Source organism: Nomascus leucogenys, chromosome 4 (genome assembly GCF_006542625.1).
Source record: "Nomascus leucogenys isolate Asia chromosome 4, Asia_NLE_v1, whole genome shotgun sequence".
NCBI classification, from domain to species: Eukaryota; Metazoa; Chordata; class Mammalia; order Primates; family Hylobatidae; genus Nomascus; species Nomascus leucogenys.
The window spans coordinates 127,398,775-127,412,113 of record NC_044384.1 but is presented as its reverse complement, the minus strand read 5'-3'; the positions used below and the strand labels follow the sequence as shown (position 1 = coordinate 127,412,113).

Here is a 13,339-nt window from a genome sequence, read left to right as displayed (position 1 = left end):
AAATATAAATCTGGGAATCACAAGAACATAGATCTACTTAAGCTATGAGATTGGATAAAATCACCTAGAGGGTGCAGAGGGAAAGGGAAGGGTCTGTGCCCTCAGAGACCAGCGTTTGGAGGTCGGTCGGGTGGCAGCGGGGGGGCGCAGGGGCTGAGCAAGCCCGAGCCAGCCGGCCCAGCCGGGGTCCTGAGAAGCACCCCTGCTCGGCGCCAGGCCACCGCTTTGACCTAAGAGCCACCAGGTTGGGGGGCAGGGCTGGGGAGCAGGGCGTGGAGGGGACTCTCGGCCAGAGGCGGGAAGGGCAGCCGGGAGGAGAGGAAAGAGGAGGAGGAGGGGAAAAATATGCGGCGGAGAGAAACTAAGAAGAAGAGGTTTACGGCACGGAGGGGAAAAACGAAGGAAGAGGAGGGGCTTGGCAAGGAGAAGGAAGGGGAGAAGGGGGAAGCGCAGGAGAAAAGGGGAGCAGGGGAGCCGGGAAGCGGGCGGGAGGGAAGGGAGCGGCGGGGCGGAGTCGCCGCAGCGGCCGGCCGAGGGCGGGCGGAGGGAGGGGGTGTGTGCGCGGGTCACATGGTCGCGGCTGCCCTCCCCGTCAGCCGCCCTCGCCGCCGCGGTGCGCTGGCTGCAGGAAGCCGCCGCGCCGCCGCTTTTGTTGTCAGGGACCCCGCGAGGAGCGCCGCTCGCCGGCCACCGCCACCCTCTCTCGCTGCAGCCTGCTGTGCGCTGCGCGGCCTGGGGCCCGGCGCCCCGCCCGCTCTGCCCATGACGGGGCCCCGCGACCACCGCTGCTTCCAGCCCGGGGCGGCGCGGCGCTGAGGCGGCGCTGCCACCTCTGCGGGAAGCCGGCGGCCCCGGCCCCCTCCGCGAGGGCACCATGGAGGTGAATGCGGGTAAGAGCCGGACTGCGGCGGGTGGGGGATGGCCGGAGGGAGCGCTCGGAGCCCGCGAGGCACTTCGGGGGGCGGCGGCGGGGGGTGTCCCCAGGGTCGGTGGGGCGGGGAGGGGGGGCTGCTGCGCGCCGCGTGTCCGCCTCTGGCTCGGTTCCCATCGCCCCCCGGGCCGCCCCGCGCCCGCCCTCCCGTCTCCCTGCAAAGCCGCAGCGCGGCCTGGCGGCGCCCGGCCCGGCCCCCCCCTCACATGGCCCGGCCGCGCGAGCCACGTGCGCGCTGTGTTTACGTTCGGCGGCGCGCGGGCGCCGGTTGGCTGGGCGGGCGCGTGACGCGGCATTACATAATGGGCGCTGAGGCGGCCGCGGCGGGCGGGGACACGTGAGGCCGCTCGGCTCCCTGACCCACATTCCCCGGGGCCGCAGGGACACGTGGGGGCGGGCGCGCGCGCGCGCGCGCTGGCTGGGAGCGCCGCAGCCTCCCGGGAGGCTCCACCCCTTTGGAAGCCTCGGGGCAGTGACGTCGCCGCGATTCCCTCCTCCCCCGCGGGGTTGCACACTGCGGAGGAGGCCGCGCGTGCGCGCCCGCTGAGCCCCGCGGCGGGGCGTCCCCGAGGCGGGCGCTGACTCCGCAGTGCACCGGGCGCTGCACGCTCTTTTTGCGAAGTGACCCCAAGGCGCGGACCCCGCGCAAACCAAACGAACCGGCGCCTGGGGAGGCTGGTAGCTGCACACCTTGCAGATTCCGAGGAGGGAGTGCGGGGCGAGGGCGTGTTGCAGTCTGGAGGAGGCGCCTTGGGGAGGCTTGGGGCTTTCCCGAAGGGATACGCTGGAAGGAGCTCCGAGGTGCTTCGATCCCGAGCGACGCCCCGCAGAGTGGGTAGCACCGCCCTTCTTAGGATGCCGCCTGTTTACAAAAAAAAAACCGTTTTCTCTAGGACGCGACCTGTCTCATACACCCACAGTCTTAAAAACTGCTTCCGGATCCTTTCGGGCTGGAATTTTCCTGTAAACGGGTCACACCGGGAGCTGAGCGTGCAGCTCACGTATGGTCAGGATGACTCAGGTGATCATAGGTGACTCCAGCACCATATGTGAGACTGGCCATTCTTCATTTAAATTAAAAAAAATTAATCTATGGGTCGCTGGCTTTTCCTGAATCTGATCAAGAGAATTTGGATTTATAAATATTTTTCGTGTCACATTTTGTTACATTGCAAGGGAACAACAGGGTGCCCTTCCCTCCTTTTGTCTGCCCAAAATGATGGGGCAGATCTGAAGTGAGTGAGGTTATGGAAACAGCCAGCTTTTGTTTTATTTTTTGAGTTGTAATGCGCCTCTAAGAATCTTGCCTCGATAACAAGTGTATTGTGAACTTTTCACAAAGAGTAAAAATAAAGTCATTTTCTAATTGTGTTTTACGTGTTTTTAGAATTTGCTTATTTTTTTTAACCTGTTGCCTCACAAAAATCTGGATCTAATTGGGTTTTGATTACCTAATGGGCCTACTTAGCCTTTGAGGGTATTTTTAAAATTTTATGAGTTTATCATAGAATTAAACTTCTACATGTTAGAATTTAGAGGTGATCAGGGTGAACCTCTTCTAACCCACCCTTTAGCGTGAATTCTAATAGCTTTAGTAACCTCATAAGGGCTGGCTCAATTAGGAAGTTTTTCTCTGGTTTGCGCCCTCTTCCAATACTCGCTGATCAAAATCTTGCCGTGTGGAACTACACATTATAAAAATTCCTCCGGATGAATGTTGACCATCCCTTCCCCCTTCAGTTCTTCCATTTACAGTTCTCATCTCTTGGTCTTTGCCCAGCGTTGTTTTTTCTGATCACTCATCATCCTTGTTGCCCTTTGGGATGGAGCACCCGGAAGTGAACAGGGTCTTGTGGAAGTGGTTGGATAATTATCGAGTTCCAGTTGCCCTCTTTGTCTTGGATCCTGCTGCAAATGAATTCCTTGGCAGGCTTAGTATTTTTGGCATGTTGCTTTGCTGACTCACAGTAACCTTGCAGTCAGCTAGGACCGTTCACGTGAACTATTATGAGGTTAGATTTCATTCATTGTGTAGATAATTGCATGACTTGAAGTGTAGGAATTTACAATGACCATTCTTAAAATTTCTCTTGTTCATTTGGCCTTAAGTTCAAAGCTGTTACAAGCTGCTACCCACCATCTTTACAGTTTCTGCCATCTGTCTGTAAGCGGGAGGTCTAATAAGAATTCCCTTTAACTGGCCGGGCACAGTGGCTCACGCCTGTAATCCCAGCACTTTCGGAGGCTGAGCTGGGCGGATCCCCTGAGGTAAGGAGTTCGAGACTGGCCTGGCCAACATGGTGAAACCCCGTCTCTACTAAAAGGACAAAAATTAGCTGGGCGTGGTGGTGGGCTCCTGTAATCCCAGCTACTCATGAGGCTGAAGCAGCAGAATAGCTTGAACCTGGGAGGTGAAGGTTGCAGTGAGCGGAGATCTCGCTACTGCACTCCAGCCTGGGCGACAAGAGCGAGACTCCATCTCAAAAAAAAAAAAAAAAGCCTTTTAACTTTCGAATTTTTGTAAACATTGAGCAAGGTGGGGCCAGTTTCAGTGCTGTGTGGCACACCTCTACCCTTCCCTCTAGTTTGGTATCAGTTGACAAACATTCAACCAGTGATCGTGTACTCTTACTGTTCTTCATGACATCTCTATGTCTGCTCGCCCCGTGAGTAACACGTGAAAACAGTGGAGTGAAAAACTTGGGAAAAAATTGGAGAGGTGGGGCAAAGAAATCTTTCCTTGGAGCAAGGAAAAGCAAGAATTGAAGAAAGAAGTTGCTCAACTGATGAGTAGGGTTAAGAGATTCAAAAGGTAGTATGGAAATAACCTACAAAGAAACCACTGGATCCTTAAGACACATTAAAAAATGAGGTGAATAATGGATAGGGAGGATAGTTACTTTGCTTTGAACCATTCTGATGGAACTCTTCTAGTATAATGATGACAAAAAAAAATCATCAGCTTCTTACTCTGTGCCAGGCCCTTTACATGTGTTCCTCATGTTAATTCCATGAAGGAAGGTGCTGTTGGCACCATTTTAAAGATGAGGGGCTAAGTAAATTGAAGCTAAATAACTTACTCAGGCAAGTAGTAGAGCCAGAATTTGAATCCGCGAAATTTACTTGGGAACACAAACTGTTAACTACTGTGCTATAATGTACTGTAGCCTGCATAATATTTGAAGATTTATACGCAAATTGGTGGTCCTGTCTTCTTGAGGGTGAAGGAGATACTGCATATGTATGGATCCCCACTCAATTTTTAGTGATATATGTAGGTTATAGCTGGTGGAAAAGGATAGTCATCTGCAGGGCCTCCCAGTTTCATCAGTCCTCTCTTTAGTCATGCTGGCTTATTTCCAGACATTAGATTACACCTTGACCTCCCTTCTCCAGTAATTTACATGGAGATAAAAATAATGTCTATTTTATAGAATAAGACCAATTTGGGCACGGTGGCTCCTGCCTGTAATCCCAGCACTCTGGGAGGCTGAGATGGGCGGATCACCTGAGGTCAGGAGTTCGAGACCAGCCTGGCCAGCATGTGAAACCCTGTGTCTACTAAAAATAGAAAAATTAGCCAGGTGTGGTGGTGGGTGCCTGTAATCCCAGCTACTTGGGAGACTGAGGCAGGAGAATCTCTTGAAGGAGGCGGAGGTTGCAGTGAGCCGAGATCACACCATTGCACTCCATCCTGGGTGACAGAGTGAAACTCCGTCTCAAAAAAGAAAAAAAAACCCACACCATTTATTTTTGTGTCACCCTGTTTAAAAAATGTCTCTTATGTGATACATCGTTTGATAATTTAAACAGTCTTCAATTCCTCACTTAGATATTGCCATCTTGGATGTGTTTGCCCCTATTGATCTCAGCCCTCTTTAGTATGATCCTCAGCAGTTCACAATCATTTGTATGAAACATTGCTCCTAATAACATAGGTGTTTCCCCAGTTGGCCTATAAGGCATTTTAGGGAAAGGACCATGCTGTTCTCTGGAGCCCTGACACCTAGGACACAGTTGGAATTTTAGCGCTTCAATTAGATCTACTCTACCACCCTTTGAGTAGAAATTATTTATAACACTTTTAAAGTGAGGAAACTAAAGCTTCTTGGTGATAAAATATTTTGTTCCAAGTCAACAAGGCAGAAAAGTACAGTCATGACTCGAAGTCAAACATAATCTCCAGGATGGTGGACAGAGGGAATGGGAGGGTTTTGATGATGGACAAGTCTAGAAAATGGGTAAGAAGACCCCAATATATGCAGGAATATCAGTGCTTCCTAGCAATACAAAATTGGATATTGACTTACGGCTTGTCTGAAGTTGACTACTGGGTAAGCCCTAGCCTGGGAACCTGGCCCAGGTCCAGGGTCCCTTTCAACTGAAAATAGAGAAGACTGCTTCAGCTAATTTTAGTTCACGGTTTCAAAGAGGTACATACTGCCTGTTTCTTGGAGGTGTTGGGACTTGCTGGTTTGGGGATTTTTACTCTTCTTACTTTATCATCAAAAACAGTGTATGAAAAAGGCACTTTAATAATCCTTATGAACACCATTTCATTTCAGTCTTGTAATAAGTGGCAGATATTCCAATTTTATAGAAGACGACTCAGGTTTAGAAAGATTGAAAGTGACTTGCTTGTTCAGGTCTTCTCACCAAATAAGTTTGTACTCTGGAATTGGACAACCTTGACTTTAAACTCTCGCCTGCCACTTAGTGGCTGACTTATCCTCTCTGAGCTCCTTGTTTACAAAAATGAGTTAATGAAAATTAATTCACAGAGTTCTTTTTGTGAGGATGAAATTGTGTCATTTTATTCCTGACATCCAGTAGGTACTTGGTGACTTGTAGTTTCACTTTCTTCATTAGGTTGAGGAACTACTAGATGTACTCCTTATCTTCAAAGAAATTAAAATTTAACCCATTTGGGTTGCTATCAGTCAGGTTCATAGATGGGTGTCTAGTAGCAAGAATAGATGCTAAGACAGCTAAATCAATATTGAAGGTCTTGCTAGGAGAATGCAGCTACTTCTAGATGGGTCTTCTTTGATTTTCTGGTGCCTGGCACAGATGCTTGTTTTCTTAAGACAGGAATTGGATCTTCACTGGATTGATAATGGCCCAGTAGTTTCTTTTAGGTTGGATATTGAAGCTTTTGCAAAGGAACTTTTTTTTTGGTTAATTAATTATGATACAGTCCATTGCTCCATCAGTGCTTGCAACCAATTTTTAAGCCATCTGCATAGCTGCATAGCTCTAATTTCTTTTCTTTTTCTTTCTTTTTTTTTTTTGAGATAGAGTTTCGCTCTTGTTGCCCAGGCTGGAGTGCAGTGGTGCCATCTCGGCTCACCGCAACCTCCGCCTCCCGTGTTCAAGTGATTCTCCTGTCTCAGCCTCCTGAGGAGCTGGGATTACAGGCATGCGCCACCACACCTGGCTAATTTTGTATTTTAGTAGAGATGGGGTTTCTCCATGTTGGTCAGGCTGGTCTCTAACTCCCGACCTCAGGTGATCCGCCTGCCTCGGCCTCCCAAAGTGCTGAGGTTACAGGCGTGAGCCACTGTGCCCGGCCAGCTCTAATTTCTAAAAGTTTATTTCTTAGCTAAGGTAGTCAGCAGATCTTGTGAACATAAATGACTAAAAATGCGGGCCGTAGTAAAGTCTTACTTCCAAGAAAAAACATGACTTTTTTATCTTTTATTTTCCTGAGATGTTAGATGTGAATTTAGTACCTAAGACACTATTTTAGGGAAGACAAATAGCTGTGAGATCTTCCTTTGAAATTTCATTGAGGACTAAGAATATTTGTCTTTGTAAAGTGTCCTATTGTGGGTGGAGACACCTGTGAAAAAGTAGTGTGCTAGTAACTGGAATTTTTAATGTGGACTTAAGATCTCTAAAGTTACATAAAGACAGCACAATGGTTTTATCCAGTAACATGACACTGGCTAGGTTTCTAGGTTAAATTAGTTTCTCTTTGGATTCACAGGGTATTAATGATATTCTGGCGGTTGTATCGATGAAAACATCATTCTTTAAAACTATGGGCCAATTTGTGTTTGAATTCACTGATTGTAGCCATTTTAAAACTTCAATGTGCAAATAATTGCTTGGAGAGCTTGTTAAAAATGCACATTCCTGAGGATGTGTTCTCCAGTCTGGGCAGGGCCTTGGAAACATGTATTCTGAAAAAGCACCAGGTAGTTTTGAGGATATGTATTTTACATAATTTGTCTGGGTGATGAAAATAAAGTTGGGAATCTTCTTGTGTTTGTGGTTTTTGAGTTTTTAGATTTTAGAACGAATGGTAGATGAAAACTGCCTTGGTCACTTTGTCTTCCAGGGAGCACCGATGAAGTAGTTGGCTTGTGGCAGTGTTCTTCAAACTTGGATGTGCATCAGAATCAGCAAGAGGGCTTATTAAAGTTTCTGATGCAGTAGATCTGCAGCTGAGCCTGATAATTTACATTTCTAACAGAGTCTGGGTGATACTGATGCTCCTAGTCCAGGGCCCACACTTTGAGATGGTTGGTTTGTAGTTAGGGAGCACGTTGCAGGAAAAATATTAATCGCACGATTAAGGTGAGGTGCACATAGCAAGAGAGCATATGGACAGTGGGTCTAACTGGGAAGAGCAGATTTGCACCTCTCACCTCATGATCGATTCCAGGCATAGGCTTCATGAATAAAGCAATGGATGGAATTGTCTACGTTGATGATATTTTTGTCTTAAAAATCAAGTGCATATAGTTGAATTTATGTATGTTAAATTTGTGTCTGGGCTGGGCACGGTGGCTTACACCTGTAATCTCAGCACTTTGGGAGCTGGAGGCGGGTGGATCAACTGAGGTCAGAAGTTCGTGACCAGCCTGGGCAACATGGTGAAAGCCTGTCTCTACTAAAAAAAAAAAAAAAGACCAAAAACAAAAATTAACCAGGCGTGGTGGTGGGTGCCTGTAGTCCCAGCTACTCAGGAGGCTGAAGGAGGAGAATTGCGTGAACCCGGGAGGCGGAGGTTGCAGTGAGCTGAGGCTGCGTCACTGCTCTCCAGCCTGGACAACAGAGCGAGACTCCATCTCAAAAAAAAAAAATTGTGTCTGATGAAAAACGTTGTGTGTTTCTTGGCATAGTAGGCACCTGTTTTATCTTCCCTTCTGGGTTGCACTCAAACCCCTTGAGAGTTGTGGTTGTGCTTTCCTCCTCAAAGGGTTTGTTTCTTAGCCTCAATATATATAATTGGTGCTTGAAAACATATCTGATATCTACTACATGACAGACTAAAAGTGACTTTAAATTTCTCTGCCTTTTTTTTTTTTTCTTGCCAGAAGACGGAAATGTCTATCTTTTTGGGATTTTTTTTGTTTTGTTTTGTTTTTGTTTTTGTTTTTTTTTTTTTTTTTTGAGACGGAGTCTTGCTCTTTCGCCCAGGCTGGAGTGCAGTGGCGCAATCTCGGCTCATTGCAAGCTCCGCCTCCCGGGTTCACGCCATTCTCCTGCCTCAGCCTCTCCGAGTAGCTGGGACTACAGGCGCCCGCCACCACGCCCGGCTAATTTTTTGTATTTTTTAGTAGAGACGGGGTTTCACCGTGGACTCGATCTCCTGACCTTGTGATCCGCCCGCCTCGGCCTCCCAAAGTGCTGGGATTACAAGCGTGAGCCACCGCACCCGGCCATTTTTTTGGGATTGTTTTGGCCTCAGCATTTTGCTGTGTGGATTTTTGTTTAAAAATGATTGATAGGCCGGGTGCGGTGGCTCACGCCTGTAATCCCAGCACTGGGAGGCCGAGGTGGGTGGATCACCTGAGGTGAGGAGTTCGAGACCGGTCTGACCAACATGGTGAAACCCCATCTCTACTAAAAAAAAAAAAAAAAAAAAATACAAAAATTGGCTGGGGGTGGTGGCATGCAACTGTAGTCCCAGCTATTCAGGAGGCTGAGACAGGAAAATTGCTTGGACCCAGGAGGTGGAGGTTGCTGTAAGCCGAGATCATGACACCGCACTTCAGCCTGGGTGACAGAGTGAGACTCCGTCTCAAAAAAGAAAAACAAAAAACAAAAAAATGTCAAGGCCAGTTTTCAGAAGGGTTGTGGCGGTTATATAAAATTGTGAATCACATTTTGAAAATAGCTCTGTGTAGAGGGAATTAGCTTCAGCCTTACTGTTATTCTGGTATAGCATGCATTCTTCTAGCATCTTTAACACCTATAAAGAGCGAGTCAGAAGAACAAGTAGTGAGTCTGGATTTCTTAAGAGCTGCTTAGAGATGAATGGCAGAATGGGGTGGAGAAGGGAGAGTATTGAACTGGGGATTGGTTAGTGGATAGAGTATTGAACGGGATTGGTTAGTGGATAGCCACATATGTCTTCTGGGAACACCAAAACAGAAAGGTGTGGGAGCCAGGGCTATGAAAGGATCCCTGTTTTGAGATAATTTACCTTATCTACCGTTCTAAATGTTACATCTGTTCTGGATTAACCTGTGCTTTTAGCCAAGTATTGGAGGAGGCAAATGATAAATTCATTGTTTCTAGGATTGTGTCAGATAACAGTATAACGGAGGCAAAGAATAGACCAGAGCCAGATTTCTTCATGGCCAGTTTGTTTAAGCAATGAAGTTACTTAGGAGCATTTTTAGTCCTTTTAGGAAAATATTGAAAAATGAAAAGCTTTACATGTGAGGGTCTGCATGTGCTCAGAATATCCAAGCTAGTGAAATCCTTCTCACTTAATTTTTTCTTTCTTTGAGGTGGGGTCCTGCTGTGTCTCCAGGCTAGAGTGCAGTAGCATGATCATGGCTCACTACAGCCTTGAACTCCTGGGCTCAAGTGATCCTCTCGCTTTAGCCTTCTAAATAGCTGGGACTACTAGACGTACTGGGTGCAAACCACATGCAGCAAGTTTTTAAATTTTTTTATAGAAACAGCATTACCTTAATGTTGCCCAGGCTGGTCTCAAATTCCTGGGCTCAAGCGACAATCCTCCCGCCTCAGCCTCCAAAGTACTATGATTACAGGCATGAGCCAGTGTGCCAGGCCTATCTCCCTTTTTAAATCAGTGGGAGTTACATACATGTGTTTTGAACTTTGCGGAAGCAGGACGAGTAATGGGAAATAAGGAAATACTTTGCTTTTCGCTTTTGGTGTAAGCAAACATTTCATAACAGTATCCTGTTTCTAAAGTTAATGGCTTTACTGTTGAGATTTGCGAAAATAAAAAATACATATTCTCTTGTATCTAATTATGTGATTTTCCTCCTATTTTCTAGGAGGTGTGATTGCCTATATCAGTTCTTCCAGCTCAGCCTCAAGCCCTGCCTCTTGTCACAGTGAGGGTTCTGAGAATAGTTTCCAGTCCTCCTCCTCTTCTGTTCCATCTTCTCCAAATAGCTCTAATTCTGATACCAATGGTAATCCCAAGAATGGTGATCTCTCCAATATTGAAGGCATCTTGAAGAATGATCGAATAGATTGTTCTATGAAAACAAGCAAATCGAGTGCACCTGGGATGACAAAAAGTCATAGTGGTGTGACAAGTAAGTTACTTTAGTTTTCTAAAGATTGCTGCCATTAATTGCAAATGGGGCTTATTTTATCAGCTTTTAATTTAGGGTGCCATTATGTTTCTGGGTACAGTTTTCACTCCCCGCTGGGTAATCATACATCAGTAGTTAGGGAAGAAATCAGTGATGATTTTAGAAGTTATAACCTAGGGGCTGTCATTAATTCTTGCCTCAGAGCAAGATATGTGGTTATGTACTCTGCCTGACCCTTGTCCCTGTAGGGTACCCTCTTTTACTACATTTCACAGTTACTTTTCCTCTGAACTACTAGAAGTAAGTCTTGTTTCTAGAACAGAGTACTTGCTCATTGTGGGAAGGGATTACATTAGTGAAACTGGATTTGGGAACATTTGGGATTAGGAAATGTTGGATTGGGATAACCAAATGAGTAGTGGGATTTGGACCTATCTGGCTTCTGTAGGTGAAGTAAATTGACACAGCTGCCTGTGGAGAGACATCCCTTTCCACCTTTTATTGATTGACTTCTCTGTCTGAATTCTTAATTGTTATCCAGAGAATTGTTTTCTTAGTTCTGGTTGCATATCTGGTGTAAAGTAACTCTAAATTTACAAAATTTCTTATTTCCTGCTGACAGGTCTGGAAAAAAAATAAATTTACAAAATTTCAGTGTAATTCTAAAATCAGGAAAGGAAAAATCCGGGTCAGTGAGGTATTTTTGTCAGTGCCATAAGTTGTATTTAAAAGAAAATTCTGGCTGGGTGTGGTGGCTCACACCTGTAATCCCAGCATTTTTGGAGGCTGAGTGGGGCGGAGTCCAGGAGTTCAAGACCAGCTTGGGCAACATGGCAAAACCCCATCTGTATTAAAAATACAAAAATTAGCTGGGTGTGGTGGTGCATGCGTGTAGTCCCAGCTACTGGGGATGCTGAGGCATGAGAATCACTTGAACCTGGGAAGTGTGGAGTTGCAGTGAGCCAAGATCACGCCACTGCATTCCAGCCTGGGTGACAGAGGGAGACTCTATCTTAAAAAAAAAAAAAAAATAGGAAAATTATGATTATGATTATTTTTGATTTGAAAGTATTTTTCTTTTACATTATGAAAGTAGATACATATCTTTTAAAAGCTCTTACAAGTTGAATGAAATAAAATATCTAATTGGAAAGAAAACAGACTCAGTGTTTCTTCCTACTTTTTACTTCATGTCTTTTTGTGTCCTAGAATTTAGTGGCATGGTCCTACTATGTAAAGTCTGTGGGGATGTGGCATCAGGATTCCACTATGGAGTTCATGCTTGCGAAGGCTGTAAGGTAAAGCATACTTTTGTTTCTTTAAGCTACTGATTCTGGGATTTAAGAAGTTGGGTTTAGATTTACCCATTTCCGCAATTGATAGTCTGAGAGACAGTGAGAAGTCAGCTGCTCTTTTTAAGTTTTAAGCATTTTATGTAGTGTATAAGCATAACTTGTTTTGAATAATATTCTTAATTCAGTGAAAGCATTTCTTTTTTCTTTAAGGTTTTGAAAAAAGTAAATTTGCTATCTCAATTAAACATACTTATTGTGTTAAACCAAGTGTACCAAATGCTCATTCATTAATGTGTCAAGCACAGTTCTAGGTGGTAGTGAAATAACAAGGAACAAAACAGACAAGGCACTACTCCTGCCTTGTTGGAACTTAGTTTAAACCACACTTTGAATTAGGTCTCGTCATATACTTTGACTTAATGACACGTCAGGTACTGGGAGCTGGGAATAATTGCTACATACTTGAAAAAAATATGGTATCTTAAGAAATAGTGCCAAGTGAGTAAAATAGTCCTGAATATAAGTTGAGCCCTTGGGAAAGCTAGTTTATTTGTAAGTTTAGTTGACTATTTTCTAGTTATTGATATTAGAGTATTGGTCAAATAATTCCAAGTGAGATGGTCTCTACCTCCCTACCTATATGCAAGGAATCTTTCTCTCTTTTTAAAAAACTTGGCACAATCTTTTCTCCTGAGTATCAAAAATTAACGTGATGAAGACACATGTTCTTGCTGTTCTCTGACTTGAGGCCACAAGCAAGAATCTAGTTTGGCAAGATATGATGGGTAAACAAGATAATGAATATACATGATGGGAGAGGAAATATTTTCAAGTGTGGCTCTGAATGAATTGTGAGTTTGCTAATTTTTTTTTTTTGAGATGGAGTTTTGCTCTTATTTCCCAGGCTGAAGTGCGGTAGTGTGATCTTGGTTCACTGCAACCTCTGCCTCCTGGGTTCAAACGATTCTACTGTCTCAGCCTCCCGAGTAGCTGGGATTACAGGCACATGCCACCACTCCAGGCTAATTTTTGTATTTTTAGTAGAGTCAGGGTTTCATCATATTGGCCAGGCTGGTCTTGAACTCCTAACTTCAGGTGATCTGCCCGCCTCGGCTTCCCAAAGTGCTGGGATTACAGGTGTGAGCCACGTGCCCTGCCATGTTTGCTAACTTTTAATGGCTGGGTAACTTTGTAAGACAACTCAGTATTTTTTATAGATGTAGCATTTTTTTCATTGTTTAAAAAAAATTCTCCTCTATATATCTTTTTTTTTTTTTTTACAAAAATGTGAAGTAATATTGGGGCAGGCGTTATTCTTACTTTATAGCTAGAAAATAAAAGCACAAACTGAATGAGCTGATTGCATATTCTTGATGAATACACATCTGTGCAGTACTCTTAAAAATGTGTCTAGTTCAGCTCTTGTAGTATCTAAGTCAAGTGTATAATATCACAATAATAAAATGTAAAAATGTTGTGTCCCATGACTATTTAGTATAGATTCGGGAAATGTGTTTAGTTGTCATATAAAAGGAAAATGCAGTTTAAAATAATTTTGGTAATTGCATTCTTGAGTTTTC

At 45.0% G+C, this 13,339-nt stretch overlaps 1 protein-coding gene across 1 annotated transcript in view; it reads left to right on the top strand.

Moving 5' to 3' along the window:
* The first annotated feature begins 579 nt into the window (after positions 1 to 579).
* The window catches only part of NR1D2 (nuclear receptor subfamily 1 group D member 2), a 35,304-nt gene continuing 22,544 nt past the window's right edge, over positions 580 to 13,339 (top strand). The window contains exons 1-3 of the mRNA XM_030812259.1: positions 580 to 890; positions 10,198 to 10,464; positions 11,674 to 11,762. Coding sequence (XP_030668119.1) covers positions 875 to 890; positions 10,198 to 10,464; positions 11,674 to 11,762 — 372 coding nt within the window. The 5' untranslated portion in view covers positions 580 to 874. The remainder of the gene's footprint in view (positions 891 to 10,197; positions 10,465 to 11,673; positions 11,763 to 13,339) is intronic.